Here is a 17,204-nt window from a genome sequence, read left to right on the forward strand (position 1 = left end):
TTTTGAAATTTTTATTTATATTTTACAGGTCAAAAGGTATTGTAATAAAATTTTGTGCATGATACTTTGAAAAAAATGGCCAAAGGAAAAGGTTGTTAAATGAAACATAAATTATCGAAAAAATAATTTTATTACAAATAACACAATAATGAGATCAAGAGAGAAAGCCAGAAGACTTTCGAAATCGGCGCCGTACTGACCGGCGATGATCCCATGAGCGGCAGGCAGCGCAAACCAGAATGTTGTATATAGTAACCCACTTGATGCGGCAGTCGGCAATCGTTATCTGTAAGGAGAATAAATTAACGGTTCAGCACTTCATATAGTATTTATGTATGAAAGTATTCGACTGATTGTTTTAGCCTTTTATGGGTTAAATGTTCGTCAGTCATTTATTTATGATGATAGACAATTAGTACCGCTAATTGTTACAAAGGTTTCAATAGAACAAGTTAATTGAATAAGTTTATTATTATTGTGAAGTTTGGTTAAATTATGAATATTATATGATACAAAAGTCAAATTGATAATAATCTCAATATATGTAGTTTACAACGTTGCAATTAAATATGAAGAAAAAAAGGCACCGGTATAGGGATATTACCTGAGCAATTTCATGGAATAAAGTAATTCTAATTCACTCAAACATCTATCTATAACATTATTATGTTCACAAGTTGGAAATGAAAACAAGGAAAATGTCAAACACATTTTATCTTTTCTTTTTGATGATGTTATTGGGATTTGAGACATTTTTATTTTGACATACCTAATTATTATGAGTTCCAATACCCTAATAAAAATCTAAATAAATATATTCTAATACATAAAATCTTAATATATATAAATCTCGTGTCACAATGTTTGTCCTCAATGGACTCCTAAACCACATAAGCGATTATAATAAAATTCGCACACCATGTGCAGTTCGATCCAACTTGAGAGATAGGATAGTTTAAACATGTAGGTACCACGGGCGAAGCCGGGGCAGACCGCTAGTAGGTATATATTTTTTTATATCGGTTCATAGTTCCAAATTAGATAGTAGGTAGTTATCTACTGGCCCCTCGTCCCGATCCTGATATGATGATATGGGATTCAAAAAATTGTTCTGAAGACAAATGTACCTTTTTTGTTGCAGAATCATTGCATTCATTCAGTATAAGCACACAAAAATAGAAGTTTCTTGGCTTTAAATTCTAGTAAGCGCAATAAATACTCTGTAGTCAATTGAATATGTACAATAGGTATATTCTTACGGGCACACAAGTTCAAAGTTGTTTGCGCGGTAACAAGAAATCGGGCCGGAGTGCAAAAATTCGGCGAAGGGCAAGGCTTCGTCAAATTGAACGTGAACATTTCTCGTTCGTTTATCGAATGGCAGGAATGAGAGGACTCTGCCCCACGCCACATACACACCAAGATCCTGCCGTGGCCATCGTTGCGAAACTAAAACAAAACGATATTATCTTAGACTGTACCAAAAAAAAATTGTAGTGTCTGATCGCTTACTAAATGAACACGTATACCAAAATAGTAAGTTTACAATTTTTGTCTGTCTGTCTGTTTGTTCCGGCTAATTTCTGGAACGGCTGAACCTATAAGCTGACAAGACTTTCACTGAAACTTTTTATTCTGTTATTTCATAAGGATTAGAAACATTTGTATTAAAAGGAAAAACTCATTTACGCGGCTGAAACCGCGGGACGCAGCTAGTGTTACAAAGTTCTTTTGTAATCCACACTTTATTGCATTGCTTAGGTACCAAATACCTACATGCAGTATTGCACGCCTCATAAGCGAAGCGTTGAGGTGGGTACTACTGTCACTTCGCGCAAAACATCTGATTTTTCAAACTTAAAATGTCTTTATGTATCATACATTGCACTTGTAAGATAATACATACACACACATATTAAGAAAAAACACTATTTTTAACGTTCATGATATTTTTGATGTCATTTTTGTTATTTAAACTAGTTAAAAAACAGTTTAAAAAAGTTCTGTCTTGGACGTCCGTGTGTTTGTATGTGCGGATCCTTTTTCTTGTTAACACGATAGCGACCGAAATACTTTACTAATCGAGTCTTTTTTTTTCTCTTACGCTTGAGTATGCTCAGGAATAGAACCCTTTCATTTTTCAGGGTCTGATTCGATGTGGTTTAATTGTTATTAAATAAACAAAAATAATAATTAATAAATATTTATTAAAAAAAAATTATGAGGCGTGCACTTTTGGATTTTCCAAATTATTTAATATTTATTATCAATGCTAAAATGGCAAAGTTAAAGAAGTACATTTGGGAATAATTTACGATGATGTTGTTTTTTTGGGTCAAATCAACAAGGTCGGGATAGAGTATTAGTTTGATATTCTAATAAGTTTGATATTATTATACCGCCAATTAAAAGAAATTATCATAATTTACACAGAGGTAAATTGAGAAACACGGCATCATAAAACTTAAATTATGTTATGTTTTGAGCTAAGTTCTGCATTGGAATAGATTTACTACAAAATAACGTCATTACGCTGTGATATATTATAGTTGGCAAAGCGGTAGGTGTGACTAGAAATAGATATCAATGCCATTAACTTAGGTCAGGTCCATTCTACTACATATTAGATTTATAACACAATAATAATAGATTTATGGACAAATAGTTATATTATGCTATTAAATTATAAAATGCTATTAAAACTCACATTGTCATAATTATTTATTGGCCCTTATAAAAGTTATGAGTATAAAAAATAAATACGTTAATTTTCAGTTACTATTTTCGCAATATGCCAATTACGCAATGATTTCTTCTCAGAATAATAATAGATTTGATTCATTCTTGTTACAGAAAAATAACGACAAACTTTAATACATAATTATTATTGTGGAATTAATTGGCACAATATAGTCATAAAATAAACATACCTGTACATTAATAATAGGTTGTTGTCTCAAATAAAAAGGATGGATGCGATACGCCTGCTCTCTGCCAGGCAGCACGTAATCCTCATACGGCATTTGCACATAGTTCGTGCCATTGAACGAACATTGAGGACCCGATATACGCGATGGTATTATGTTTTTCACTAAATGCGTAGCCACTGAGGTGGTAACATCTGTTATTGATGGTGATGAAACCTTAAAGGAAGTTTATAATAAATTTTAAGTGTTCTAAATGTAAAAATTTAAAAAAAAATTCAAAAAATCTGTCATTATTTTGTCTACATTAACACGTGAAAAAATTGAACTTAAATAGTTATTCATCTACATAAAAACATGAATAACACTGCCAAAATTGCACATCTGTATTTAAACATTCCAAACACCGCCTCCACAAACAAGCACCAACCGTTAAAAATAGTTCCGAATAATCCATATATTCGTTGTTGATGTATTTGAAGTCTGACGTATCTTGCGCAGCGTAGGCGAAGTATACGTCAAAGAAACTCGTACGTAATGAATTCATGAGCATTCTGGATCTATTCAGTTCGTTCGAAGACAACCGATCTGTTGGACTGACTATCAGAACCACCGTACTCGGGCCCGCACTTCTCATGTATTCGATATCTTCGAGCGTCTCATTCCGTATGTGTTGTATTACAGCTGATAGAACATTCGGGAGGTTAAGACGATTGGGCCCTAAAATAAAAAGCTTGAGTAACTATTAATACAACCGCACCCATTTAATTTTGTGCAATTGCCATACATTCTTGGGTATAGCTGGATAATGTTGTGAATGCGCTGGTCAGGTTTTGACTTTTTGGTACGATCCATTCGCCCGTGTTTCCGTGTAGTAAAGCTATTGTACTCTTTTGCATATTGATTTCAAGCGCCCCACCAATCCACCTTTAACAAAATTTTATATTATTGTTATTTAGTTAGTGCTTCATGTAAATTTTAAGAATAAAGAGGCAATATAAAATGCCTTGCCAAATTGAAAAATATACATTTAAAAACTCACGACATAAATTGTTCTACTTGATATCCTTTCCACGAGCTGTCGGTAGCTATAATTAAGTCCATGGCGGGTATATTTTGACTGGAAGAACATTCTACGTGGTACTGCCGTAATAGCGATGCTGGAAAATTATATAGTTACATATATATTTAATATATGATATTAATATGATCGTTGGAAAAATAACATATTTTTTAATCGTATTAAAAACTAGAACGTCACTAACTCACTATGCATTTCATGAGACACCTAGTCTAAAAAAGGCGAAAATATTTTACTAGAACACAAAACCATACAAATCGTTGAAAAATATTAATATTGAATAGTCAGAATTAAACTCATACACATCAATAAAATTGTAACTAGGTATAATAACTTCGCTAATTCGATAATTATAGTAAAGAGTGCAAATTGAGCAAACAAATAATTAGATATTGTCAATACAATACTCTTGCGCCTCGTCGAACAATCTAGAATATCGATAAATTTATTATTTACATAGATATAATTCAAATCATTCCAGAAACGCCCTGCATAATCAGTCGTTATCATTATGCGGTCAATACAGTTTATTCATATATGTACTCACGAACATAATCCATGAACGCAGTGACTGCCGCGTCAGTGATTCTATTCATTTCATCGACCGGTATGTACACTGTGATTTGCCGTAACGACAGTATGTGTGCCAATCTAGAAGTTTCCTCAAACAATTGTTCTCTGTTCACTATATCTGAGAACAAGGCTTGTCTGTTACACGCTCGCACTTTGGGTTCAAACGATACGCCTTCATTGGAATAATACATCTCAATAATTTGCGATAATCGCAACGTTCTACGTTGTTCGATCCATGATGGTACGTAATTGGCCAAGATTAAACCTGAAATATAAGCAATATATTTTAAGTATACAATTTTATCGTCAGAATTATTGAAAAAAAGGTAACGATCGGATATTTCTTTTACAATAGGAAACACGAAGAATCTGTTCGTCTATAATAGCTTCTTTAAGCACAAAATGGCTCTTACGGTCTTACCATCAATTCCCGCCAAAATTTCGGCGTCCGTCATATGCCAATCAGTTGATGAAATATTTTGCGTAAACAGATAAAAATCTCGCGGTAAAAATGTATCATTCCATCTGTTATTTGAGCCAACTATCAAGCGTTGCGGTGCTGCACCTACTCTCGATCCTTGATTCAATGCTACTTCCGCTAAATCCCCTGAAATTAAAAGATATTATAATCGTTAAAGTAGTTTTCCCGAACATATTAGCTTCAAGGAAATATTAAATTTATATTATATGGATTGATGTTCATAATCTTTGTTCCTTTTCTTTCATAAAATATTTATAAGACAGTCAACCGCGGTTTCGCCCCCGTAATCGAAGGAAATTAACAGTTATACCGCCATCTATGAAAATTTTTAAAAATCACTAAAGATGAGACAAAACTCGATAATGAGGCAAGATTCGAATGGATTTCAACATTAGAAACCTACATTATTCCTTAGTGAAAAAGTTTTTTATTGCTCTCCTACCAACCCGGTCAAAACATTTTAATATTTAATGCTATACCTGCTAATGTCGCAGCCCATATATTGCTTATATCAGCAGCGGCATTACCACTTGGGTCCTTGATATCATTTAATCTTTCCAATTTTAAATCCCATTCTTTCAAAGCCATGTTAAGTAAAGTTGGTGGGATTTCTGCTTTGAATAAATTTGCTTGTAATATATCAGTTACTAATATTCTTTGAGCCTCTAATGACGACGCGATGGCTGCTATGAGTGTTCCAGGAGATATAGGACCCCATGATGATTGAATCACACCATCTTCAATGGGACATCTGCTATTGATCCTATGGACACACGATCGGTAGAATAAGTGGCATGTTATCTTAGAAATATTTTAGAAATAAGTCCTTAATAAAAACAAGACATCTAACGCCGAGTTTTTTTATTTAAAAAATATCTAAATAATAAGTACATAAGTATTAAAATTATCGCACCTTTTTTACTGTATTTTCGTAGTGTTTAAAGAGGGAAGTCGTAAAGGTTGCCATCCAAGCACAATTATAATTGTTACAATGAAACATACCTGCTATTTGACGAAACAATATTTTGTCTTTGCTGTATGGACAACGGGCACACTATATTTTCATCCCCCCTTTCCCAGGGTCGCACTGTAGAACTTATAATCTTGTGAAGTAAACATTTCTCTTCAGTAGAAAAGAATTCATCCGCATCAATCAGATCTTGGCTCGGTAAAAATATATCCATTAGCAATTTGTATTTGTGAAATTGAAAAGCTGAAGCTCTATATGGCAGGACGAACTCTGTTTCAACTACATTGGCGGCTTTTTCCACTCCATCAAGCCGCAAACTGAAATAAAAGTATATTGTATGTAAGTAGTCTATAAAATATAGAGTATAAAAAAAACTAATGGAATTTATTAGTTTATAAATCGAAAAGAAACGTTTAAAGTTAGGTAAAAGAAATTTTACAAACTATTTTAGGATATTTTTTGTCTATTTTCTGGATAGTATCGATTTACTCTATCCTTTTTAGACGGCGACTTCTTGAATTTAAATATATTTATTATTGGTAATAAAAACATATCATACCTTCGCAATAAAGCTGTACTAAACAACCGCAAATCTAGATTTGCTTTGAGTTCCAATCGCCTGACTAAAGATAGAAATACGTCTAGGCGCTTTGGTGCGCCCAAACTGGGTCCCCCATTTCGGTAACATTCCAGTAAATGTGTAGGAATACTAGGCAATAATTCTCCAAAAGCATCTGATTAAAACAAAACAATAATAAGCAAGAAACACAAACAATTTCAAAAAAAGTAAACAAAAAGATTTTTTTGTAAATTTAAAAAGTCCTTTCTCTGAAAAGTGTCTTAGGGCTTGTTAATATCATAATTTTTGTATTTTTTTCCATAAACGTATAATAGCAAGTAGTAAGAACCTATAATCATAACATGGAATCAAATAATCTGTGCATCCATGCAGAAACAACTTGCATGTTGCAAACATAAAATAACGACTCATTGTATTCTTGAAAACAAAACCCAATCGTGGGAAATTACATTTATAGTTAATAGTTATATAGATACCTAACTAGAAAAACATGATATGCAACATTCACATAGTTAGATAGATAGGTACCTATAAATATGTAGTTTAACGTATGAATTACAGTTCAGCACATAGTGGTAGTTCTATGTCAAGAACTAACGATCATGTTTTTAAATTTGAGTTTGATACTTTTAAATTTGAGTACTTTTTTTTTTTTTTTTTTCGTTATGGCAAGAAGATAACCATTTGCCAGTGTCAAGTTAAAGGTAGGGAAACCATACACGGGAAAATAGGGTAGGACGATAGCAAGATGATCAAAAGAGTTTAGGAAAAAAAAAAATTAATACATACTTACATTATGATAATACTTATTTACATAACTTAAATAGATTAAATGGAAATTAATTAACATTACAATTTGATATTATTGCTACATATAAAATTAGATATATTACTCAGATATTTTTTAGGGTACATAAATAGATAGGACATACGAGTAGGAAGAGGAACATTTGAGGATATTAAGGAATTATAAAAGGAAGAATGGTCGTATAGAGAGCAAGAGAAAAATATGTGGTCTATATTTCCCTCGCCCTCTCCACACTCACAAACTTCAGTATTTAACACACCAATTCTGGCTAAATGACTAGGTATACACATATGTCCAATTCTCATGCGACTTATTGAAGATATAACTAATTTATTGGCTTCAACACCAACAAACCAAGGCTTTATTGGTATTGTCGGTTGGATTCTATAATAATTCCTTCCCTTACATTGCCCAGTATCTGACCAAACCGTATTCCACGTTTCAAAGAGATATCGCTTCGGTAAGTTTAGCAGGTCATGAGAATAATTCATGTATGGAAACATATCTCCACACTGCCCCGCATCCTTGGCCAAGCTATCAGCCCTATCATTTCCTTGGATTCCACGATGGCTCGGGATCCAAGCAAAAGTTACCAGGTAACCCAGATTAATGCATTCATGTAACTTATTTTTGATTTGAAAAATAACAGGGTAAAATGGTTTATTGTAAAAAGAATATTTATCTAAGCATTGCAGAGAACTCATTGAATCAGAAAAAATGACAGATTTAGGTAGCTTCATTAATTTAATATATTCTAATGCTTTTAGGAGCCCAAAGCACTCTCCAGTAAAGACTGAAGACTCCGGCGGTAGCTTGATCTTTTGTGTAATCTTATATTGAACGTGAAATATACCAACTCCAACACAACTATCATTTGATGATTTAGATGCATCAGTGAAAATATGATGCCAATTACGCCACTCCCTATCGACATTAAACCTAAAGTTTGCATTTGAATCCGTATCATTCTTATTGATTCCAATATTGTATTTTATAATTGGTTTGATCAAAAGGCACTTAAAGTTAAATGCATACAGCGGTAAAACTGGCGACTGAAAAATACTTGTTGACATTGAAATGAATTTACGGTAACTTATAACTAAACAAGGTATTGACTTATTTTTCCAGAAAGAAGACGTACTTATCCGATCGTTTAACATTTTTAATTTGTCTATTAATGGATGGTTGGAGAATTGTACTATACGGAACAAAAACCTATCAGATAAATATTGCCTTCTGATTTTCAGTGGAGGATCTCCACATTCAACCTGAAGGGCATTAATAGGGCTCGATTTCATTGCACCTAATACGATTCGCAGAGCCTTAGCTTGGATTTGATCTAATTTTTTAAGTGCCGTTACGTTACCGCTTTCTAACAAGAACGTTCCGTAGTCCAGAATACTACGAATCAAAGCATTATACACCAATTTCATACAAAAAGGGTGGGCACCCCACCAAACTCCGGAAAGACACCTTAACAAGTTTAATATATTTTCACATTTTGAGCATATATACTCGACGTGATAAGTACCAGCCATTTTGCTATCTAATAACACGCCCAAAAATTTTGTATGATTTTGGAGTGGTATCCGTTTCCCATTAAAACTAATATAAACCCTAGGAACTATCCGCAATCTCGTAAAAACTACAGCGACACTTTTGTCTACAGAAACATCTAATCCATTATTATCTAGCCAAGACTTAAGCTCGACCAGACCTTTATTTAAAAAATTACAAGCTGAATCTAAACTAAAATCTATAGTGTATAATACAACATCATCAGCATACTGAAGAATGTTAATGCTATTATTAAATGAATCAGCTAAATCGTGCGTATAAATATTATATAATAGAGGGCTTAAGACCGACCCTTGAGGAAGACCCTTACTCGTGGTACGTTGAAAATGGACGGATTCATCAATATTTAAAACAATATATCTCTCCTCTAATAAAGAAATAATAAAATTAATTAAAACGTCTGGAATACCAAGTCTGATAAGTTTCTGTTGTAGGATGGTGATAACCACATTGTCATATGCTGAGCGAATATCAACAAACGCAGCAACAACATGTTGATTATCCGAAAAAGCAATATTGATATCTGAAGTAAGTATGGAGATGTTGTCAATGGCGCTTTTCGCCTTACGGAATCCGAATTGGCTATTCGATAAAAAATTGTTATGTTCCAAATACCACTCCAGTCGATTTTTTATTAAATGCTCTGAAATTTTGCAAAGGACAGACGATAAAGCCACTGGTCTATATGATGATGCCTCAATCGAAGATTTATTTGGTTTCAAAATAGGTATAATTTCTTGAGATTTCCACGACCGTGGAATTTTCCCAGAAATCATAATTAAATTTATGAGGTCCAGATAATATTTAAGACTAATTTCTGATAGGTGAGATAAAAAGGAATACGGGATCCCGTCCATACCCGGCGCGGAATCTTTAACACTTGAAAGAACTCCTTTGAGTTCCTCTAAAAGAAATGGAGATCCTATTACAGAGCTATAATTGTGGTCTGAAGGGGAGACAATAGGTAAGGGTTTTTCAATATACTCTGGGGCCGTAGATGGAGCTAGATTATCCATAAATTTATGAGCTAAATCCTTAGAAATTACAGATGTTTGTTCTCTGAAAGCAGATCGGAAACGTCTAATATTTTTCCACACTTCACTTGGACAAGTCTCGGGGGATAATGACGAACAAAAAGATTTCCAACCTTCTTGTTTTTTCTTCTTAAGAAGTGATCGAGTAAAGTTAATAGCTTCAGAGAGGTTATCAAAATTAATACCGGACATGTCATCTGCATAAATTCTTTCCATACGCTTCCTTTCTTTGACTGCATCACTACATTCATTATCCCACCACGGTGGGGAAGGAATTTTCAAACTTTTAGTAGATTTATGTCGGAAAGTTTCATCGGCAACTTCAATCAATATTTTAGCAAGATGTTCAGAGCACGTCTCTTCATTACCTGCATGACATTCAGGAAGATTTATAATACGTAAATCAACCTTTTCTCTAAACTTATCCCAATTGGCATTGTTCAATTGGTACCTCAACCTTGGCTTTCTTGTTGTGTTATTAGTATTTCCTATAGGAACTGACATTAATAGAGGGAAGTGATCACTGCCGAATGAAGATGCTAAAGGACGCCATGATATGGATGAAGCTAATCCTGGCGAGCAAAGAGAAAGATCTACCGCACTCAGATTTTCATTCATTCGCGTACGTCGTGTTGGTTCACCTGTGTTAAGTATACATAAATTATGCATGTCCATAATATCTAAAAGTTGCTCACCACTACTAGTAGTAATACCACTTCCCCAATATTGGTGTTGGGAATTAAAATCACCAAGCAGTAATAAAGGAGTAGAAATTGATGTTAATAGATTTTGTAAATAATTAAACGTTGATTCTGAATTATAAGATATATAAATTGAAATGATTGAAATATTTTTAAAACTAATGCCAACACTATTTACATATTTATTATTGTGCGCTGGTAATATTAGACGTTTAAATTATTGTAAAGACTTTTTGATGAGTATGGCAGCACCACCATACCCATCAATTCTGTCATCACGAATACAAACATAACCTGGAATTCTAAAATTGAGATTTGGTTTTAGCCAAGTCTCGTTAAGAGCGATTATAATAGGATCATGCTTATTTATAATATGAATTAAATCCGATTTCTTAGGAATTATGCTTCTGCAGTTCCACTGTATTATTTTGGAATCCATTATTATTACTTATGCTATCAATTAACTTATACAAAGTGGCAACGTTGGACGGTTTTAAAGTTTTATTTTTTAATAAAGTGTTTATTAAAGAAGTTATAATATCCATAATCTGAGATGTTTCGGTTTCATTATGGACCACTTGATATCCGCAGCCATTTTCAGGCGTAGGAATCTGAGCTTGTCTAATAATATCATTATGAGCAACTTTGTCATAACCCTTTATAGACTTAGGAGGCAATTTAGGTTTTAAATGAAAAGTTTTTTTGTATGAAGAATTTGTATTATTAACACTTATTCTGTTTGGGGTTGAATTAGAAGAGGGTGCCATCAATACCTCGCCATATGATTTTGTAATTTGTGGGTAAAATTTGCTTGCCTCACCATAAGAAATATTTTTTTGAGCCATACAATTTTGATATCTTTTTGCCGTTTATACTCAGGACAGATTTTGTTAGAAGCATAATGGAAACCAGAACATAATAAGCATGACGCACAATCTTCTTCTACCGTACAAGTGTCGCCTGTGTGGTCTTGACCACACTTGTAACACCTAGGTTTGGATCGGCATATATTTTTAGTGTGACCGTATCTACAACATTGATAACATTGGACAGTAGGGAAAATATATAAGTTTACTGGCAAAGAGTTATAACAAACATAGACACGCTCAGGGAGAACTTGTCCATCAAATGTTATAACGACTGATTGTGTAGGTTTCCAAGAAATAGTACCATTAACATTAACTTTATAATTTATCCTTCGGACCTTAATTATTTTACCACAACCTACTGGGGTGGACACATATTCTTTTACTTCCTCGGGGGACCACTCGGATGGAATGCCTTTAACAATACCAATTCTGGTAATATTGAATGATGGAATTTTTGCACTAAGATTAAAGCTACTCAAATTTTTATTTTTGATGAACTCATTAGCATCCTGTGCTGTTGTGAAAGCAACAATGCAACGGTTTCTGCCTATTTTTTTAATGCTACCAGACACAATGTTTTTTATGTTATTGTTCTTTAAAAACCTTCCAAAAGTAATGGGATGCAGAGTAGAGCCATCGCCGGGTGATGTTTCAGTTCTCTGTACATGAACAATATAAGGGAAGGAATCTGAAGGTACATATTCACACCGACTATCTTGTAAAGCAACAGAGTCATGTAATTTAGGATTATCATTAGATCTATTTAGCTTATCACCAACATCAATATTTTCAGTGATCATTGATTCATTTGAATCTTTTGCATGCTTTCTATAGCGTCGTTTCTTTGGAGTACTCTCCAAATTCTGATCTAAGCATGTATTTGTAACAATTGGGATTGTTATGTAACTAGCTACCTCAGGACCGGGGGTAACCAGTCCCGGGGGAATAGGATCCGGAGGATCGTTCATAGAACAATCAGACCGAACCTTACCTCACGAAATTTAACTTTTTAGATACTATAAATTAAATATACTTATACAAAAACTTACCTAAATAAACACTAACTATACACAATTAATAAAATATATACAATTATAAACTATATATACAAAACCAAACTCCACTGATCATATAAAAATTAATTATTTTAACTCAGCCAAGAAAAATTACACCCGCTTCATTCGAAGTTTCCCGCGCTTTTTTCATTTGAGTACTTACTGCATATTATAAAAATAAACAGACACAGAACTTTCATAGTTCACAATTATTGTTTTATAATCACATTAGCTGCTTAAAATACATAGCGCTGTATTATCGCGGCGTGTGTTACTACAGATTCGTTTAGATAAGATAAATTCAATGAGTAAGTAGGGCGTTGGGTACCTATGTGAATCGGGTGATACGTAAAGGTATACTTTATCTAAACAAACTAAAACTGTAAAAATATTATTTTTATTTTATAATACCGTATCAATGACATTAACACAAACACATTTTGGTATAGAAATACATTGTCGTAATATATAATTTGCCTAGCTTTGCATCTATGTAACATTTTTGTATTCTATTCAAGGTAATATTATTTCACTATGTTATACGTCTATAATGAAATAGATAGATATTTTATTGTTAATATGAATTTTTATAGATAGGTTTCATGCTAGCTTCGTCCATTATACAATGTACATTGCACATATTTATTATATCTAGTAATGGGCATAGCTATGACTGTCATTTTACTGATAGAATGTATTATTTTACAACCCAATATAACATTTAACCGCTATATAAATAAGTAAATAAATTACAATTCATTTCCAAGTTGTTATTAAAAACTAATTATTTTATAAATGCAAAGCAACTGAAGACATGATATCTATCAAAATTTCAAGTTATATAACTTCTGAAATGAATGTTATGCACAAGATTGTTTACAATTTTACAATACTAAAAACCAAAACAAAGTGTTTCTCCATTACACTTTATGGAGGCTGACATGGCAATTCCAATTAATATATAAGATTATAAATTATGCGTCTGGTAAAATCTGTAATAGCCATGAGCGCTATTACGATGAAACATGTATATTTTCATACGATACCTATACATTATTCAAAATCCGACTAAAAATCATCCTCTGTAGTGGTATAGAAGTATTCAAACATTTCTAAGTGCAGTTAAATAATCTCAAATCTCAATGCACTATATTAAGTTCAATGGTAAGTAATGTCGCTTAAAATCCAATAGAGGAATATAATTTGTATTGTCCTATATAATGTTTGTCTATCAACAATTAATATAATTGGAAAAGGCAACAGCCATGGCGTGTAACAATAAAATGACATTTCATTATTCAATATTATTCTAAATCATAGAGCATTTACATATATTTACACAAAGTCTCGATTGACACACATTGGTCTATAGAAATAAGCAAAAAATTAACTAAACACATTCACATCAAAAATTAAAATAAATGCATAATCCATCGACATCATTTCACACATTGTTAAAGAACGAATTTGTTCTGTTATTTAATGAACGATAAATCATAAAATTATCCTATATAATAAGTTATCTTAAGACCAACTTTGCTGGTTTCCCATCAACTTGACGAGATGAACCATGTTTCAGCGTGAACTCTCTTTTCAAATATGCAAACATTAAATCTGTGATGAGGAATATTTGTGCAGTCGCAAAAGAAAGGGTAACACCAAAGAAAAAATTTGCATTTGCCGATCCTGAGTATATCCAGAGGTGCCACACTGTTGGTCCAAGTGCCGATGTGATGATAAACGCACAACCAGCTATAAACTTCTGCTGCATAACTGAAATTAAAAAAACAAGTAAAATATTACAAATATTATTTTAATTGTTTTTTTAAGACAGGGAAGCGCTTCCACGCCAGAATCTCGCCTGATGTAAAGCTAAGTTGTTTTAAATAATACCATGATAGAAAATATATAAATTGTATTAAAAATTTAAATATATTCTATACTTATTTTAGAGACTGGTTTGATCTGATTATTTACAATTAAAGTAGTTGAATAATTAATATGAGAAAAATTGTTCATCTCAAATTATGCAAATACCAAAAAACTGTATTTTATTTATATTAATTATAATTTTAATAGATTATTTTAATTGCTGTTTTATAATACAATGTTTACTTGCATTCTACTATGTTAACCTTGTTGAATAATAATTATTAATGAAAATATGATATTAGAATACAGATTTTTTACTTACATGTAAATAAATGCTTCCACATCGGTAATAGAGCCAAGTAGAAACCCACATCTCCAATACAAGGATATGATCTGAATATAGTTGAAAGTGCAATAAGAACAGTAGCTAACAATACAGGCTCTTTCTTAAATCTCAGTGTTAATGGCACAACATATAAAATTAAGGCATTTATTTGAAATGCACAAACAAATAATAATCTGAAATGCTCAAACATTTCTGTAAAGAAGTACCAAAACAACCCAATGTTTGGTTTCAGGTCTGGAACATTCAATCTGAAAATTAAATAGGAATATTTTAGAAAGAGTTTATTAGCAAATATCCATTGAAAAGAATTACATTCTAACATACAACAAATGATTTCTTTATTAATTTGAAGCACATAGGTATCTTATAAAAAGTAAGAACTTAGAAGTCCATATGACTGACCAGATTAACCCATTGACCACCGAGCGCCCCGATCGGGGCGCGACACAATAGATTATCTATTGTGTCTGTGTTTCCGGGGACTGATGGATTAAATAATAAATTAATATAGTTCTAAAAAGTAGAACATATTATATTGCCTATAACACAGTGAAAAAATTGGTCCAGTGTTCCTGAGAAATAGCATACAAACACACTCTTTAGCTTATTATATAAGTATTTTTTATTAAATAGTAACAAACATTAACCAACTTACATAAATCCATAGGTATTATAAACATAACTATAAGAACCATCCATAATAAATGCTGATATGAAGATCAAGAATCCCCAACACACCACAAAAACTAACAGTGTCCTTATATATGAGCATTTATTGCACCCTTTGCTGACATCTGCTAATAGTATTGATATTGGCACAATAAGAGTAATTGGATATAGAGCTTGGTGAGTAGCAAGAGCAATAAATGAACATGCTAAAAGTCTATGGCCACTCGCTGCACCCCACAAAGAAACAGCCACTAATAGATTTTGTATTACTGTTGTAGTCATTCCAACACAATTCAGTACAGAATAAGGGTTGAATAAATACACAGATAACACATATTCTGGAACTTCATTCAACTGTGTTTCATCCAAAAGCAATGTCTTGGAGTCATCTGCTATAGTTTTCTTGGCCTTCTCTTGGTTATTTTGAAGTATTTGAACAAATGCCTTTGATGTTTTGAACAGAAAGTATGCTGTGAGCATGTCAATTAGTGTAAATACTACTGGTAAAACGTAAGGAGCATACTTCAGTAGGAAGTGAAAGAATATTAGCATTATAGGAGATTCATGAAAGGAATCACCTTCATATGGATTTATCCCATGATCATATAAGTAAACTCCTTCAATTAATCGCTTCCATGAGTTTAAAGGCGTTGCTATTTCAACCCTATTTGCAATTGTTTGCCAGTAATCCGTGTGTATGAGCCAGTATCTTACTAAACCGGCAATTATATATTTTAATATGACAGCCATTCTCGATTTAACCCAATGATCCAATCCAATGTTAAAACAACATTTTACACATTAAAGAAATGTATTGAATAAATTCAAGTTATTAAATGGAATTAGTTGATAACAGTTTTAATTTTATAAATTAACCAAAACTCAACAAATCAAACATGAAACAACAATGTCATTTGACATTTGACACAACTTCTGTCATATGCACAGATAAGCCATCACTCCATCACTTGAACAGAAATGAGAAAAACCACAAGAAAAACGTACTTGAACACTTGACAAAAAAAATGTAAAAAAAATGCGTACTGGTTTATGGGTATCTGTGTTCATAAATTATTTATCATTATTTCCTGTTCCTAGTTCCTGTTCCTGTGGGATGTACGGGACAAAAAAAGTAGCATAACCTTATAACTCTTGTCTTCAGCTACCTAATTTCTTTGTAGTCGGTTCAGTAGTATTTGCTTAAGTATTTGCATAAAACATCAGTAACAAATATCCATCCATCTCATTCAGACTTTCGCATGGTCTAAGGGTCTACATATTTTAAAATAGCTCTTAGCAATAAAATTTCTGTGAGATTAACTAATATTGTCTTAATAAATCATAAGAATTGAGATTCCAAAGCAGAGTACAATATTAGTAATTAAGTTATTACTTATCTTTTACGGGGTCTCATGTTGATGGAATTTCACTTATCTCGATGAATTTTAAATATTTTGAAGAGCTATATGGCGTCTGTTAAGCAAAATGGCCCATATGAAGTGGCTCTAATTTTTGACTGTATATTCTAAAACATTAAGTGAAAATCAGCCATGAGAAAATACGTGAAGTACTATTTTTATGAACCTTTATCATCTGGAATTGACCAAGCTAGCGGGTAGGCGTACGATGGTAGCACTACCCAATCGTCCACATTTCATCCGTC

At 32.6% G+C, this 17,204-nt stretch overlaps 2 protein-coding genes and 1 pseudogene across 2 annotated transcripts; all 3 read right to left on the minus strand.

Moving 5' to 3' along the window:
- Positions 1-111: 111 nt before the first annotated feature.
- Positions 112-12,939, minus strand: LOC149907732 (uncharacterized). The gene is made up of 12 exons (XM_090102777.1): positions 12,818-12,939; positions 6,589-6,763; positions 6,062-6,346; positions 5,539-5,822; positions 5,000-5,185; positions 4,553-4,843; positions 3,967-4,084; positions 3,712-3,851; positions 3,355-3,644; positions 2,931-3,143; positions 1,260-1,449; positions 112-286 (listed from the first exon to the last, which is right to left on the minus strand). The coding sequence occupies exons 1-12, from the start codon at positions 12,852-12,854 to the stop codon at positions 132-134; spliced, it is 2,364 nt and encodes a 787-aa protein (XP_089958903.1). The 5' UTR covers positions 12,855-12,939; the 3' UTR covers positions 112-131.
- LOC149907733 (uncharacterized) lies at positions 11,051-12,567 on the minus strand (annotated as a pseudogene).
- Positions 12,940-13,035: 96 nt separating the features above from the next.
- On the minus strand, positions 13,036-16,441 carry PIG-U (phosphatidylinositol glycan anchor biosynthesis class U). Its single transcript, XM_090102779.1, has 3 exons — positions 15,528-16,441; positions 14,849-15,120; positions 13,036-14,427 (listed from the first exon to the last, which is right to left on the minus strand). Exons 1-3 carry the CDS (start codon positions 16,289-16,291, stop codon positions 14,174-14,176), a joined length of 1,290 nt encoding a protein of 429 aa, XP_089958905.1. The 5' UTR covers positions 16,292-16,441; the 3' UTR covers positions 13,036-14,173.
- Positions 16,442-17,204: the final 763 nt, after the last annotated feature.

The sequence above is a fragment of the Colias eurytheme genome, chromosome 6, assembly GCF_061535395.1.
Source record: "Colias eurytheme isolate Ceu_HAF_F1 chromosome 6, ilColEury1 Martin Lab GWU primary, whole genome shotgun sequence".
Lineage (NCBI taxonomy): Eukaryota > Metazoa > Arthropoda > Insecta > Lepidoptera > Pieridae > Colias > Colias eurytheme.

Bases quoted from the DNA above. Each gene is read 5' to 3' on its own strand.
- PIG-U (XM_090102779.1), bottom strand. From the start codon at position 16,291: ATGGCTGTCATATTAAAATATATAATTGCCGGTTTAGTAAGATACTGG. The intron at 15,121-15,527 runs GTAAGTTGGTTA...TTTAATTTTCAG, and splicing joins TATAATACCTATGGATTTAT to ATTGAATGTTCCAGACCTGA. The intron at 14,428-14,848 runs GTAAGTAAAAAA...TTTTAATTTCAG, and splicing joins GTGGAAGCATTTATTTACAT to TTATGCAGCAGAAGTTTATA.
- LOC149907732 (XM_090102777.1), bottom strand. From the start codon at position 12,854: ATGAAAGTTCTGTGTCTGTTTATTTTTATAATATGCA. The intron at 4,844-4,999 runs GTAAGACCGTAA...CTTATATTTCAG, and splicing joins AATTTTGGCGGGAATTGATG to GTTTAATCTTGGCCAATTAC. The intron at 3,144-3,354 runs GTTGGTGCTTGT...ACTTCCTTTAAG, and splicing joins ATTCGGAACTATTTTTAACG to GTTTCATCACCATCAATAAC.